We start from the raw sequence: 17,601 nt of genomic DNA on the forward strand, positions 1-17,601 counted from the left end.
CTTTTGGGACAGAAAAGGTGTGATTTTTGTGGATTTCCTGGAAAGAGGCACTACAATAAACTCTCACAGGTATTGCCAAACTCTGCACAACCTCAGAAGAGCAATACAAAACAAGCGCAGGGGAAAGTTGGGCTCAAAGATCTTGCTGATTCACGACAACGCCTGGGCCCACACAGCAAATGCCACTCGTGAAGTTCTCGAATCTTTTAAGTGGGAGTTGTTTCCTCATCCGCCGTACAGTCCCGACCTGACACCGAGCGACTACACTACGCTTGTACGGCCTCTTTTAGAATACTGCTGCGTGGTGCGGGATCTTTACCAGGTGGGACTGACGGAGTACATCGTAAAAGTTCAAAGAAAGGCAACACGTTTTGTATTATCGCGAAATATGGGAAAGAGTGTCACAGAAATGATACGGGATTTGGGCTGGAAATCATTAGAAGAAAGGCGTTTTTCGTTACGACGGAATCTTCTCAAGGAATTCCAATCACCAACGTTCTACTCCGAATGCGAATGTATTTTGTTGACACCGACCTACATAGGGCGGAACGATCACCACGATAAAATAAGGGAAATCAGAGCTCGTACGGAAAGATATAGGTGTTCATTCTTTCCGCGCACTATACGAGATTGGAATAATAGAGAATTGTGAAGCTGGTTTGGTGAACCCTCTGCCAGGCACTTAAATGTGATTTGCAGAGTATCCATGTAAATGTAGATGTAGATGTCTGATGCTGTATGCGATACTGCGAAAGTTTCTATGAAGAAAGCAGGGGAGGAATTGGCGAAAATAAACCAAAAAGAAATAGACCCTGGCGGAGATACTCTTGACAGTGAATCTCCTACAGATTTTATTGACCTGTATGTGTTTGTAGATGGGACCTGGATGAAAAGGGGTCACACATCTCTGTATGGAGTTTCATCTGTTATTGGTATTGACTCAGGTGAAGTTTTTGATGTAGAAATTGTGCCTAAATACTGCGACCAGTGTGCAACAAGGAAAATGTCCAACAATGAAGACAGTGAGAAACTGCGGCAAGAAAATCATGCAGTAGCATGCTCTAAAAATTATAGTGGCTCAAGTGGGGGCATGGAGGTTGCTGCAGTTGTGAGGATGTTCTCCAGGTCTCAGGACCAGTACGGTGTTAGACATACTAACCTTGGTGATGGGGCCCCTCTTCGTTCAAAGCTGTAACACATAAAAATCGGTATAATACAACATTAGAAACGTTGGAATGTGTTCGACACACCCAAAAGAGGCTTGGTGGTAGGCTTCGTCACTTGCTGAAAGAGAAGAAAGAAGAAGTTCTAGCAATTAAGCCGACATTCAGGTTTCTTGCAGACCCTGATTTATTGAGGAAGTGTCTTCACGGAAAGACACAAAGTGCAAATGAACGCCTCAATAATTTAATTTGGATTTGATGCTCAAAAAGGACATTCTGTGGACTTAAGGTACTCCAAATAGGTGTCTATGATGCAGTTTTATGTTACAATAACGGAAATAATGGCAGAATTGAAGTGCTGAAGAGAGTTGGTATGGATCCTGGTGTGTTTACAACAAAAGCATTTTACACCATTGACGAGAGTAGGCTCAAGAAAGCTAACAGATCAGATGCAAATACAGGCCAGGCAGATTCGAAGAGGAGAGAAGAGAAACCTAGAGGATGAGGAGTATCAGAATGGAGGATTTTAAAGTTTAGGTAAACTTATTGCATGTAGAAGTATGAGAAGATAATCCTTGAACCTCATTTTCTCTGTTTTACATTTTTTATGTTATTAGAAGCATTTTCTCAAAAAGTATTTGCTCTGATGCTACGAAATTTTCAGGAACTGTTCGCAACGTGTTTCTGTCTCCCTGGAATTAAAAAATATGAAATCCTGCAATTACATTCTGATTTTTAGATGATTGTATGTAGAGAAAAAGTTAATTTTAGATATGCAAAATCAAAAACTCTGTTAATGATACAATTTGTACTATAAATTAATAACTGCAGTTCAGTGGTCTTAATAACCTTCTGGGGACACTACAGTAAAATTTTCAGATTAATTGCATGATTAAAATTCGAGTTATGACTTTTTATAAAAAAGACAATAAAAATTAAAAATTCAACTTTCTTTCAACATATTAATCCTGCATATTTTATTGTATTTTTCTGTTAACACACAGCTCTTTTGCTTTACACATGCAAAATTTCAGATATGTACATTTTAAATATGGCTGTAATTAATTTTTATATAAATGTTTACATTTTCCGTTACATCCCCCCTTAAGATCTGGATTCAGGAGGGCTCAAGTTCGTATTTGAATCGACTATGAAAATTTAGAGTTTCATTTCGCTAGAATACTGGAATGGTTGCTGCATAAGGGACGAGGCTGATTTTCAGCCTCATCTTTGTAAAATTTAAGCTTGTGGTTCGTATTTACTTATGTAGAAGTCAACAAGACGTTAAATCTTACTCTTCCTTACTCTCGAATATCACCAACAGGGCGACGGAGCTTAACGTATGCATCTGACGAACTAATCTTTTTCAGAAGTGTCACATGCTTTCATTCCTCACGAAACTGCAGAGAGTTGTGGGATTGAAAGGACACTTGCGCAAGGTCTGGTGATATGAAACTCCAAACTACGACTACTTTTCCTTTGCTGGTGGAAACTGTTCCACCACCAGCATTCGAACTGATAACGTCGGCGGCTAAGGCTCCCACATTGCGAAACCGTTTTCGTCTTCGAATGCGGATAAAGAGACGTGTGTGACAAGCAAAAATGTAACAAAGTTTCGAAACCCACACCCTATGATACTGATGATTGTATTATCTCAGCACAAGGTTTGCAACAATCATATTGTAACCTGTCTTTTGTACTTACTTCTGTTATCTAGAGTCTTTTATGCAATAGTTTACTCGTTGTGTAACTTTATACTGCCGTCTCATATTTTAGCGCTGCCTCTCAATCGCCAAGAAGATTATGTTTAAAGGCAGTCAAAACGTGTATGTAACGTTCTGATACCCCAACGAGTTTCAGTTTCCAGCTATATCTGACTTTGGAAAATAAAGGCCCCTTACACACACATTCAATTAGTGCACCTGTCGCTAAAATGTCTGAAACTCCTAATGAAACACTAATTAGCAACGCCGTGATATGTAATCTGAGAAGCCCTCTCAACTTCTAGTGTTTTAGGTGGGAAGTTGTGCTCGTCAGACGAAAAGTTACATAGCGCCTAAATTGATACTCTTATTATTTTTAGAAATGTCATGTTACTGATGTAATCTGTGGGGTTTTTCTTATAAAATATTGTTCTAGAAAGCAGAGATTAATTTACTAATCCGTACTACGAGGGTTTCTTGTCACCTTGGCACTATACACCAGCTTCAGAATATTGGATATAGCTACACTTAATCATGTATATCTCACATCAAATGAAATTTTCTGTGGAACCTATATTCCAAATTAATTTCTATGCATTGAATGTTAGCGACCACTTAACGTACAGCGAAAGTCTGATACACTTTTCCATTACAGAAACATTTGTTATAGTCATATCTAGTGTGAAGTAAATAGCACTACAGATGTCATTGAATCATACCATTCTTCTTTTATAGCACTAGTTAACAGCTATGTTCCAGATAGTACTGTATATCGCTGGAAATTCTGTTACATAAGAAGGTTGGTTGAAGGGTGGCATAGTACAATAATGCAAGTTTTGATTCTTTAATTTATTTGTGCATTTGTGAATTATTTCAGATTACATTGTACAGAGATAGTGAGTAAATATGGTGCAAATAAGTTTCTTGGTCCAGTGACTGTCCTAGTTTAGACCACCAGATGGCTTCTTGCTGAAAAAGAAAGATGTGTTTTAGGATTAACAGGGTACTTGAGTTTAAAGCGAGTGGCACATTTCACAGCAATATTTTAAATATCTACGAGCTGGTATTGGAATAAAAGAACAAAAGATTACAGTCGCAGTTATTTCTATTGCTCTTAGGTAATGGAAAGTTACGCCGTATAATTCACTATTTTTCTCCCAATTAAGGTGGAGCTCTTAACAGAGATTAGCATTTTACGCCAGATGTATTCTGCTGATTAGTAAGAAAAGGCATCATCAGTGACCTGATACAACATTTTACCCTTGAGCAGTGTTCTGTACTTTTTTATATTTTCCGTTATGTACATATGTGACTTTGTGCTGCGAACTGTGTCGAACATTTCTTCTACGTTGGTAGTGTCACGGTGGTGTGGTGTAGACATATCAAAAGGAGAAGGGACAAATATAATGAATTGCTGAACTCATGAACGTAAAGGTTGTTGCGTGAGTAAACATAAAAATATCAACAATCCATCAAATGCCTGCCAAAACGTGACGCCACATTCTGTGAACGTGCACTTGTCCACATCACATTTTGTTTTTAACAAGAGATCGAAAAGGAGCAGACTTGCTAGCAGTAATTCGAAAACAGAAACGATAATTTTCTTAAAAATTAACAGAGGAACCTAATTGCTTTAAATCTCCTAATTGCTACAGACGTAAGCAACACGAAGTTAAAGAAAACTGCAGAACATTAATCATAGTTGAAACGTATTACCATGTGAGCGATCACGCTTTTGTGAAACAGGTCAAAATGATCCCGCTCCTTTGTTCACTTGCATGCCAGACGAGAGTAAATAATGTCACTGTAAATGAGTAGTACCAGATTCATACCGTACTTACCGTACTGAAACGTGAAGGTATTTTTCTGTGTTCAGTGTCTATTCTGTACATCACAACGGAGCAAGAAATGTCGAAAATCAGAGCATAAGCCGTCAACTAGGAAAGTGCTAAAATTTCGTTGTTTTTATGTTGGTACCTGTTGGGCACAATGTAAGCCAAATGTCACCTTGATCTGCGGATTAATTTTGATAACAGGACTTTGGGAAGCAGTAAGAGAGATAGAGATAGAGAGAGAGAGTGTGTTCAAACGATTCAACAAGAAATTCCGTGTCATAAATTTTATGCTGGACCACCAGATAAAAATAATTCTGGAACATAACAGACCTTCCATCACAGTTCAGTTATTATCTGAAAGATTGGCTTGTAGCCCCTAAGTAATATCCATTAGAAGTGCCTATGAAATCACACCCAAAACTGTTAATATAAAACACCAGCCCAAAAAGGAGTCTTAGCAATGGGAAAACTGTGTAATCTGAAGCACTAATTTTTGGAATTTTCACAATATTCACAATACCTGGCAACGTATAATTTCTAGATCTTCCTATACATATCTAACTTTGTGGGTAGAAATTGTTTTGAGTTCAGTGAAGTTACAACTACTGTAGATAGGTATTTTTTTAGACATTTCAGAAACGCGCTTCAGAGATTCAGTCTACTCACTGAAAAATTTAAGGACGAAATTCATCAACTTAAAAGTGGACGCTTTCGAAAAATAAGCACAGTTTCATCGAACCAACACAGTCATTCACAGCCAGGGTGAGAAACCACCTCCACAGCCTCTTAATAATATAATGCTATGTTGCCATAGTTCAAAATCTAGTAATTGTTTGCTGGTGAGGAGGACTACATTCTAAAAAGCCATATATCGTGGAGCAGATATCTCACATGGTTTAAGAACCCGAAAAGCTTAAATAAATGGAACGCTAGATCGGTAATCAACTACGAACTTCGACAATTCTCGGGATGTAGTGCACCGTAATATTTCAGTAGCTGAACATTGCTCCATACTGTTTGCGGGTGTGTAGCGTTTCTGTCATGATTTGGATTAAATTTTTCAGTATTTAAATTACTTGATAATGCGTAACGTCACTTAATTTTGTGCTAAGATGAACGTATTCTAAGATGTCATGCATAATTAGCAGAAATGCAGGGGAGAGATCCACTTAGCCCAAGAAGAAACGGGTCACTGGTGGGGACATTAGAAGGACAACGTAAACTTTCGAATTGTTTATCAACATTCCATAAATTGTTGAGCAATAATAGATACGATAGTAGTAATACAACAAAAACAATAAATTGTATGAGCATGAAGCAGCTAGGGATTAATATGTTGAAGAAAATGAGCAGTGCATAAAAGAAACAATCATAACGCTTCTTAGAGGATTGTGGTGGTTGTGGAACTAACGCTGCAGAAATACTTCTTTTCGGTCACTGGCGGTTGTTGAACCAGACCAGGGAAGGAGCGTGGCATCTGCGGGGGTGGGGGGTGGGGGGAGAGAACAACACTGCGGTAAAGTCTCGAGGAGAATCATGGCTGCCGTTCATACAACAACGTAGTTGAAGTGTACCGACACCATCTTTAAAGTCACCCTAGTTCGTCAAAGATACTAATTTTAGAAGGGGCGTTTTAACTGTGTAGTGATGGTTAATTGTTCCGGTAATGTTGAAAGGCGCCAGTCAATCCACCATCCGTGTGATTTTGTAGTTTTATCAAGTTCTGCACAGTGCCGTTTCTCTGCTTGTGTTTTCTCATGTTTGTAGCATGCGAGGAGAGAAGATGACTCCGGGAACAGAACTGATTGAGTTCTGTTATCATTTTTATTACGTTTGATATTCAGCACTCTATGTGCCTCTGTTAAATGTACATGGATGATCCTAAAGATAGACGACTGCTAGTTTGTATGAATGTGGGGGTAATTGCAAACGTATACACATTGGTGAATTCAGGTGGACGTTTTTAGTTCTGCTTTGTAACAGGGCCTGCGAATGGTCGTCTAATTTTACGAAGGTGGCTCGGAAGGCCTGACTGGTGGGGGGGGGGGGGGGGGGGGAGGGGGGGAGCGTTTATCTGCCCGGACATTCTACACAGAGTACGCTAAAGAACTTGCCCCCTTCTAACAGCCGTGTACCGCAAGTCTCTAGAGGAACGGAAGGTTCCAAATGATTGGAAAAGAGCACAGGTAGTCCCAGTCTTCAAGAAGGGTCGTCGAGCAGATGCGCAAAACTATAGACCTATATTTCTGACGTCGATCTGTTGTAGAATTTTAGAACATGTTTTTTGCTCGCGTATCATGTCATTTCTGGAAACCCAGAATCTACTCTGTAGGAATCAACATAGATCCCGGAAACAGCGATCGTGTGAGACCCAACTCGCTCTATTGGTTCATGAGACCCAGAAAAATATTAGATACAGGCTCCCAGGTAGATGCCATTTTCCTTGACTTCCGGAAGGCGTTCGATACAGTTCCACACTGTCGCCTGATAAACAAAGTAAGAGCCTACGGAATATCAGACCAGCTGTGTGGCTGGATTGAAGAGTTTTTAGCAAACAGAACACAGCATGTTGTTATCAATGGAGACACGTCTACAGACGTTAAAGTAGCCTCTGGAGTGCCACAGGGGAGTGTTATGGGACCATTGCTTTTCACAATATATATAAATGACCTAGTAGATAGTGTCGGAAGTTCCATACAGCTTTTCGCGGATGATGCTTTAGTATACAGAGAAGTTGCAGCATTAGAAAATTGAGCGAAATGCAGGAAGATCTGCAGCGGATAGGCATTTGGTGCAGAGAGTGGCAGCTGACCCTTAACATAGACAAATGTAATGTATTGCGAATACATAGAAAGAAGGATCCTTTATTGTATGATTATATGATAGCGGAACAAACACTGGTAGCAGTTACTTCTGTAAAATATCTGGGAGTATGCGTGCAGAACGATTTGAAGTGGAATGATCGTATAAAATTAATTGTTGGTAATGCAGGTGCCAGGTTGAGATTCATTGGGAGAGTCCTTAGAAAATGTAGTCCATAAACAAAGGAGGTGGCTTACAAAACACTCGTTCGACCTATACTTGAGTATTGCTCATCAGTGTGGGATCCGTACCAGGTCGGGTTGACGGAGAAGATAGAGAAGATCCAAAGAAGAGCGGCGCGTTTCGTCACAGGGTTATTTGGTAAGCGTGATAGCGTTACGGAGATGTTTAGCAAACTCAAGTGGCAGACTCTGCAAGAGAGGCCCTCTGCATCGCAGTGTAGCTTGCTGTCCAGGTTTCGAGAGGGTGTGTTTCTGGATGAGGTATCGAATATATTGCTCCCCCTACTTATACCTCCCGAGGAGATCACGAATGTAAAATTAGAGAGATTCGAGCATGCACGGAAGCTTTCCGGCAGTCGTTCTTCCCGCGAACCATACGCGACTGGAACAGGAAAGGTAGGTAATGACAGTGGCACGCAAAGTGCCCTCCGCCACACACCGTTGGGTGGCTTGAGGAGTATAAATGTAGATGTAGATGTAGACATTCTTAATCGTATGGCCACGCGATTTGTCTCCTCAGATGCATGCGCAAGGCAAGAGCTTGCTCAAATTGTAGATGTTGAGCCTATGGAAAATTTTGAGCGAAGGAACCAGGCATTGCTTCTCCCACCTTCTGTTTGGAGTAGACACCTGTTACTGCTGAAAAATCCGTTGTGTCGAGAGGTCAGTTCACCCCCTCCCAGTTTCTTTCTGTCTCTGTGCACGAAGGTTAAGCAGACTGGATTTTGTGCACAGTAGTATCCGCTGTGCTGGTGTCTGATGAGTATCTTGTGCCACTTATATGTACACTTAGAAGGTGATTTTGGATGGGAGTTCAGTTTTTTCGTGTTAGGAATTTTCTATAATTTTTAAAGTCTTGTCTCAGAAGTACATGGTGTTTGAAAAAGAACTCCCTAGTTTTAATTTAATGGGCAAATTAATGAATAATTACATCAATGAGTACATATCATGAAAGAGAATTTCTTCAAGTTTTGTTTAATGTTAGTAGACTGCAACGTGGGATCCATGTGTAGTCCTGCACACGTTGAGACGATATTCCATTTCTCGCTACGTGTTCACCAACATTTCAGGTGTAACTGTCTATTTGGGGAAAGACATACTCTGTCAACATTTCACAGTAAACATCTCCGTTTATTACTTTTCCTACAAAAATGAAAGGACCAATCACACAATCATCCATCATACTGCACCAGACATTGATTTTGGGAGAGTCATGTTGAATAACTTCATGTGGATGTTCTGCCCCCCCCCCCCACCCCCCCCTCCCCCACTCCCCAATTCTGCAGTTATTAAGATTAACAGCTTCACTGACATGAAATGAGCCTGATCATAAAAGAGAATCTCTTTTAAAAAATTGACATCAACATGAACTCTGTGTGGAAAATCAACAGCAAACTCATACCTTTTGATTTTATCAGTGGGTTTTATTTCATGTAACAGTTCAATTTGTAGGTGTGCAACTTAAAGTCTTTTACTCGCAACATCATACACAGTACCTTTAGGCACTCCTAATTGTAGATTACGTCTGGCAAAGACTTCTTCGGGCACCGAACACACGAAATACGGATCTCTTCAACAATGTCTTCACAACTTCTCAGTCTACCTGGTGATTTTGATTTTAAAACGCAACCAGTTTCCTTGAAAGACTTTAGCCAATAACGGATAGTATTTGCTGTAGTGTTTCACCACCATGCTGACGTCTAAAATTACATTGCACTGTTATAACCGACTCAGTTTTCACAACCCAGACAACACACTTCGCTTTCTGTTGCGGATTACACATTGTTGCTGAGTTGCTCTGCACTGCACTGTACCCACGCCTGGACTGAACTGAGGGAACAGAGGAAAACAACAGCACTGCTGCCGTCTCAAGGTCAAGCAGACGTGCCAACTACAGGGAAGCCACCAAACTTGGAGAGTTGATGAATCAAACACCACAAACTAGAATAGTGTATGTCAATTTGTACAGATTCTAGGATACATTAAAATTAGGGAGCTCTTTTTCAAACACACTGTGTTATAGGGTTCTCATGAGTGACAATTTTGCTGTCACTTGACTAGATTCAGATGGGGGCGGCTTTGTTCTTTATCCATTCATGATTCACCTCATGCGTCATGATCCCGATGAAGTATTGTGGTGTTCGCTGGAAGTCACATGCCAGTTTTGATGACTCAACCTTTAGTGAAAAATGGTGAATCTTTGTGTGTGAGCACATGCGCGTCCACGTTGCGTTCTTTTGAGTAATGATGATTAATACAGAGGGGTCCAAAAAAATGTATCCACTGTTTAAAAGTCGATAACTGGCAAACTAATTGACGGTGTTGTCTCATCTTTGGTAGTGTAATAGTTTGTAGTTCCGGCAATCGCCACACAAGCGTTGCATTGCGTTGTTTTGTTTTGTCAGATGACAGTCGCCAGATAGTGTTTTGTTCTTAGTTGCACCTAGTTACTCGAGTAAACATGGCTGGCGGACGGCTTACAGACGAAGAAAAGAAGTCAGTTTTGAAGTGGTATTTTAAGTACGAAAACATTAATGAAGTTCAACGGCAATGGCGAAATGAGTATCAAACAGAGCCACCGACACGTTTAACCATTCGTCGCATTCGAGACAAATTTGAAGCCGAAGGCTGTGTTAAAGATGTACACAAACAACGATCCGGACGACCTGTAACAGTAACAAGTCCAGTTAACTCCCGTCGTGTGTTACAACAATTCACTCGCTCTCCACAGCAGTCTGTGAGACAGTATGCCTGTGAAACTGGAGTGAGTCGCTCAAGTGTTCGGCGAATTTTGAAGACAGCAAAGTGGAAGTGCTACATCCCACGACTGCTACACGCAATGAACGAGGACGGCCCAGATCGTAGAATGGAGTACTGCGAGTGGTTTACTAACATGGTGCGCAACGATGAAGAGTTTGCAGAGACGATTGTGTGGTCTGATGAAGCACAGTTCAAACTCAATGGTACAGTAAATCGCCACAATTTCATCCATTGGGCCGCAGAAAATCTGAACGACTATGTAGACAGAGTAAATGTGTGGTGTGAGTTGTCTTACCGGGGCTTGATTGGGCCATTCTTCTTTGACGGCACAGTTACCGGTGAGGTGTACCTTCAGAAGCTTCAGACATCCATTTTACCTGCCATCTGAGACTTGTATGGAGACGGAAGAGTTTACTTTCAACAATATGGTGCCCCAGCTCACTATAAAATCGTGTTAGGGCATATCTCGACGAAAATCTACCAGGAAGATGGATAGGCCGTAAAGGTGCTGTGCAGTACCCACCACGTTCCCCAGACCTAACTCCTCTGGACTTTTACCTGTGGGGAACACTAAAGGACGTCGTTATCGACAAAAGCCACGCACATTGGATGAACTTCGAGAATCCATCGTACATTTATGTGCAAATATCCAACTGAACACGTTGCAGTCAGTAGTTAGTGCTGCAGTTCGGCGGCATCGGTTGTCTGTGGATGTCAATGGTGACCATTTCGAACACCTACAGTGATATCTTTAAGTCGGACTTTAAGCTACACTTTCACCAAAAATGAGACAACTCCGTAAATTAGTTTGCAAGTTATGGACTTTTAAACAGTGGATACATTTTTTTGGCCTCCCTGTGTGACAAACGGCTTCCCCTTACAGAAATATAGTGTTAGGATTTTTTAATGTTAACTGTTATCTGAAGTTGAAGAGTCTACTCCAGTTTTTAAATAAATGTCAATTTGGAATCAACCAAGTTCGTTAAACTTATCCCCAATGCGCAAATTTTATCTACCTCCTGTGGTGATTAACCTCATTTATCCTGTATTAGGAAGCATTTATGGAAAATCATTACCTGATTGGCTGATGTGAAGTCCTGTAGTTAAATTTCCGTCACGCCATTTTTTTGTAATAGAATACAGGGCGAATTATTAGATTGGTGCATAAGCTCGTAGCGTGTTTCCTTAAGTTTAATGAAAGCAACAGGTACACATAACAAAGACATTAGTCATCGGTAGTACCGGGTGATCAAAAAGTCAGTATAAATTTGAAAACTGAATAAATCACGGAATAATGTAGATAGAGAGGTACAAATTGACACACACGCTTGGTATGACATGGGGTTTTATTAGAACCAAAAAAATACAAAAGTAGACAAAATGTTCGCCAGATGGCGCTTCATCTGATCAGAATAGCAATAATTAGCATCACAAAGTAAAACAAAGCAAAGATGATGTTCTTTACAGGAAATGCTCAATATGTCCACCATCATTCCTCAACAATAGCTGTAGTCGGGGAATAATGTTGTGAACAGCACTGTAAAGCATGTCCGGAGTTATGGTGAGGCATTGGCGTCGGATGTTTTCTTTCAGCATCCCTAGAGATGTCGGTCGATCACGATACACTTGCGACTTCAAGTAACGCCAAAGCCAATGAGGTCTGGGGACCTGGGAGGCCAAGCATGACGAAAGTGGAGGCTGAGCATACGATCATCACCAAACGACGCGCATCTGTCGGACATTTTGTGAACTTTTTTTTTTTTGGTTCTAATAAAACCCCATGTCATTCCAAGCATGTGTGTCAATTTTTAACTCTCTATCTACATTATTCCGTGGTTTATTTTCATATTTATACTGACTTTTTGATCACCCGGTATATTCTCCTTCACTATTTACAAGTCTGCGAACGCTGGGGTAACTTTTCGATTCCGCGAATATAGAAATCACGTGGTTTTGAGTCGAAGAACTCGTCGAGCCGTTTTCGGAGCGCATTTTCATCCGGAAAGAAAGTTCCATGAAGGTTGTTCGATAGCGAGCGGAAAATGTGAAGATAAGAGAGCGCATGATCAGGTGGATCAAGTGGGTGTGGAATGACATCCCAACTTAACTTCAGTAGAGTGTTCTCAGTGTAGAAGAATGCGGTCGGGGGTTATCGTTGAGTAGCATCACTTCACGGTCTTCCTGGTCGCTCTTTACGGATTGCGTCTGCAAGACGTTTCAGTTGTTGACAATAAATATCAGCAGTGATGGTTATACCTCGGGGAAGCAATTCATACTACACCAGATGCATAACCTTATCGTTTGTGGATGCGAGCAGGTCCTTGTACGTGGATTTGTTCCTTTGTTTAGGCTCAACCATTCCTTTCTTTTCCTTATGTTAGCATAAAGACACCATTTTTCGTCGCCAGTAACGATACAGGTGTCGGAGTTATTCACGAGCCAACTGATGACTAGCAAGGAGAAATGCACATACAGGGAGTTACAAAAAGGTAGGCCAAACTTTCAGGATACATTCCTCACACACAAAGAAAGAAAATATGTTACGTGGACATGTGTCTGGAAACGCTTACTTTCCATGTTAGAGCTCATTTTATTACTTCTCTTCAAATCACATTAATCATGGAATGGAAACACACAGCAACAGAACATACCAGCGTGACTTCAAACACTATGTTACAGGAAATGTTCAAAATATCCTCCGTTAGCGAGGATACACGCATCCACCCTCCGTCGCATGGAATCCGTGATGCGCTGATGCAGCCCTGGAGAATGGTATATTGTACCACGGACGTCCATAATACGAGCACGAAGAGTCTCTACATTTGGTACCGGGGTTGCGTAGACAAGAGCTTTCAAATGCCCCCATAAAAGAAAGTCAAGAGGGTTGAGGTCAGGAGAGCGTGGAGGCCACGGAATTGGTCCGCCTCTACCAATCCATCGGTCACCGAATCTGTTGTTGAGAAGCGTGCGAACACTTCGACTGAAATGTGCAGGAGCTCCATCGTGCATGAACCACATGTTGTGTCGTACTTGTAAAGGCACATGTTCTAGCAGCACAGGTAGAGTACACCGTATGAAATCATGATAACGTGCTCCATTGAGAGTAGGTGGAAGAACATGGGGCCCAATCAAGACATCACCAACAATGCCTGTCCAAACGTTCACAGAAAATCTGTGTTGATGACGTGATTGCACAATTGCGTGCGGATTCTCGTCAGCCCACACATGTTGATTGTGAAAATTTACAGTTTGATCACGTTGGAATGAAGCCTCATCCGTGAAGAGAGCATTTGCACTGAAATGAGGATTGACACGTTGTTGGATGAACCATTCGCAGAAGTGTACCCGTGGAGGCCAATCAGCTGCTGATAGTGCCTGCACACGCTGTACATGGTACGGAAACAACTGGTTCTCCCGTAGCACTCTCCATACAGTGACGTGATCAACGTTACCTTGTACAGCAGCAACTTCTCTGGCGCTGACATTAGGGTTATCGTCAACTGCACGAAGAATTGCCTCGTCCATTGCAGGTGTCCTCGTCGTTATAAGTCTTCCCCAGTCGCGAGCCATAGGCTGGAATGTTCCGTGCTCCCTAAGACGCCGATCAATTGCTTCGAACGTCTTCCTGTCGGGACACCTTCGTTCTGGAAATCTGTCTCGATACAAACGTACCGCGCCACGGCTATTGCCCCGTACTAATCCATACATCAAATGGGCATCTGCCAACTCCGCATTTGTAAACGTTGCACTGACTGCAAAACCACGTTCGTGGTAAACACAAACCTCTTGATGCTACGTACTGATGTGCTTGGTGTAGAGCAATGGGTCGCATGTCAACACAAGCACCGAAGTCAACATTACCTTCCTTCAATTGGGCCAACTGGCGGTGAATCGAGGAAGTTTAGTACATACTGACGAAATTAAATGAGCTCTAACATGGAAATTAAGCGTTTCCGGACACATGTCCACATAACATCTTTTCTTTATTTGTGTGTGAGGAATGTTTCCTGAAAGTTTTGCCGTACCTTTTTGTAACACCCTGTATATCCACCCGCTGGTTTTTGTGATGTTGGGCCGGTCGGAGTGGCCGTGCGGTTCTAGGCGCTACAGTCCGGAATCGAGCGACCGCTACGGTCGCAGGTTCGAATCCTGCCTCGGGCATGGGTGTGTGTGATGTCCTTAGGTTAGTTAGGTTTAATTAGTTCTAAGTTCTAGGCGACTGATGACCTCAGAAGTTAAGACGCATAGTGCTCAGAGCCATTTTTGTGATCTTGGCTTAGAGCTTGCAGTACCCACAAATCCGATTTCTGAACCTTTCCCATTGAATGAAAATGTCGCACGATGGTAGAATGATCACAGTTCATCACCCTTGCCAGTTCTCGTGTACGCTGACATGGATCATTGTGGATTAATGCGTTTAAACGTTCTTCAGCAAACCCCAAAGGTCTTTCTGAACGTGTTGAGTCACTAATGTCAAAACGATCCTCGTTAAAACGAGAAAATCGTTTTCTTGCTGTTCTCTGTCTAATGGCATTATCCCCATACATGGGGCAAATGGTTCTGGTTGTCTCCGCTGCTGTCACTCCTCTATTGAACTCAAGCAGAAGGATATGTCGGAAATGTTCCGATTTCTCCACATGAGACTCCATTTTCTAGCGTCCACAGCTCCAGTCACTATCTCCAAATGACGATATGTAAACTCAAATAGGAACAGTGAACTATAAATAAAAATAACAATCGATAAATAAACCCATAGCAACCAGAATACCAACATGTGAAACAAAAACGCTACGAACTTACGCACTAACCTAATGAATTATTGGTAATGTGACTTCAGACGGCTTGGCATTCAGTGGGAGTTAACAAATGGTAAGCACTGTCTTGTTCAATACGAATTTCATAGATACAGAATATCCATGTTATGTGGCAATAGTTCGTCCCACCGAAGCGCCTATTACCGATATTTAGACACTGTCAATAAACAGTGAGCTACTTTACTGTTAGCGCATTTTCTTGAATGCAGTTGACTTCGCGCATAGAAATACAAGCGAGTCTTAATTTACGTCTTTATTCCCTACCGCAAATGCTGAGAGCGCTATGTCCACTCTTTTCCGAACTCTTTTTCAGAAGGAATTAACAGGTGCCGAGCAGTTAGGAAGTTAGCAGGTAGCATATCTGCTGGAGTCGACTCGCCTAACACAGCACTGAAATGACATCGTGAAGTTGATGAACTGTTAACACCATCACAGTACGGCCTTTCTTGATTATATAATTCTGCCATACTAACTGTTACTTCACTGCTGGTACACACATTAGTAAATATTTTCTTTTTCTTTCAGTAACTTTAATTTGGACTAAACTTCTTCTAAGCAGTTGAGAATTGATTTTCGTAGTTAATGGTGGATGTGTTCTTAGTGGCCGATTGAGCTGATGTAGACTGGTAACATGTGTATCAAATATTTATTATGAAGATACCATGTTTTACGTCATTGTCAGCTGCAAGCAATGAATTATAGTCCCCTTTTTTAACGTCTAACAGACCTGGTAGGGAATACTACAAAATGACACTAACTGTCGATATTGTATATTCTGTCGCAGAGCAAACGATCAGTAGCACCTCGTCTCATTGACACACCCACTTCCTAACTCTAAATATGCGTTCTGTTTACTTTAATACTGATTGGTGCAAATCGCATGCTAATCCCACCTGTGGACCGGTAGACATTTGAATTTTAATTGACTGAATACATCAGAATTCTCTGGAGTGTGTGACACACACACCCGACCATTGTAGCGCTGAGAGCCGCCGAGCACCTGGTAAAAATGCGTCTCCTGTGGTGGGGCAGAAGCAAAGCTTAACATGGTTCTGTGGTTGCGGCGGAAGTGATACTAACAGAAACTGTCTGGATGATGTTGATTCCGCAGCTGTTGTTCAATTTATAAATTGCCATTCCAGTTGCTTTTTTAAAATTTTATGAATTTCACACAACCGATTTCGGCGTGTATATTATACATCGGGGCTCCGTTCGAAGCGGGTGTCATCGTTGAAGAGAATTCTACTCCAGTCAGTGAGGTTGCTGGTCAAAGACTTGTCTGGAGACGCCCCCGACAGTGGTGGGATACCAGTACGACTGTCGCTTGCCATATGGCCAGAAAACCACGAGCGATGATCTGGGATGCCATTTATTTTAATAGCAGGATCCCTTTTGTTGTCATCTGCGGCAGCCTTACAGCACAGCGGTAAGTCGGCGATATTCTACACTACTGGCCATTACAATTGCTACACCAAGAAGAAATGCAGATGATAAACGGGTATTCATTGGACAAATATATTATACTAGAACTGACATGTGATTACATTGTCACGCAATTTGGGTGCATAGAGCCTGAGAAATCAGTACCCAGAACAACCACCTCTGGCCGTAATAACGGCATTGATACGCCTGGGCATTGAGTCAAACAGAGCTTGGATGGCGTGTACAGGTACAGCTGCCCATGCAGCTTCAACACGATACCACAGTTCATCAAGAGTAGTGACGTGTTGTGAAGCGCCAGTTGCTCGGCCACCATTGAACAGACATTTTCAATTGGTGAGAGATCTGGAGAATGTGCTGGCCAGTGCAGCAGTCGAATATTTTCTGTATCCAGAAAGGCCCGTACAGGACCTGCAACATGCGATCGTGCATTATCCTGCTGAAAGGTAGGGTTTCGTAGGGATCGAATGAAGGGTAGAGCCACGGGTTGTAACACATCTGAAATGTAACGTCCACTGTTAAAAGTGTCGTCAAGAGGTGGTCGAAACAGAAACTTGATTCATCCGAAAAAATGACGCTTTGCCATTCGTGCACCCAGGTTCGTCGTTGAGTACACCATCGCAGGCGCTCCTGTCTGTGATGCAGCGTCAAGGGTAGCCGCAGCCATGGTCTCCGAGCTGATAGTCCATGCTGCTGCAAACGTCGTCGAACTGTTCGTGCAGATGGTTGTTGTCTTGCAAACGTCCCCATCTGTTGACTCAGGGATCGAGACGTGGCTGCACGATCCGTTACAGCCATGCGGATAAGATGCCTGTCATCTCGACTGCTAGTGATACGGCGCC

General features: G+C 41.9%; 1 protein-coding gene across 2 annotated transcripts in view; it reads right to left on the reverse strand.

Annotated features, from left to right (window-relative positions):
- Positions 1-3,700: 3,700 nt before the first annotated feature.
- Positions 3,701-17,601, reverse strand: part of LOC126471007 (uncharacterized) — a 131,832-nt gene continuing 117,931 nt past the window's right edge. The window contains exon 5 of one of the 2 annotated variants that reach the window (XM_050099061.1): positions 3,701-3,835. In XM_050099061.1, the coding sequence (XP_049955018.1) occupies positions 3,808-3,835 (28 nt within the window). In that variant the 3' untranslated portion in view covers positions 3,701-3,807. The remainder of the gene's footprint in view (positions 3,836-17,601) is intronic. The other variant, XR_007586288.1, reaches the window with a different exon arrangement.

Source organism: Schistocerca serialis, chromosome 3 (genome assembly GCF_023864345.2).
Source record: "Schistocerca serialis cubense isolate TAMUIC-IGC-003099 chromosome 3, iqSchSeri2.2, whole genome shotgun sequence".
NCBI lineage: Eukaryota > Metazoa > Arthropoda > Insecta > Orthoptera > Acrididae > Schistocerca > Schistocerca serialis.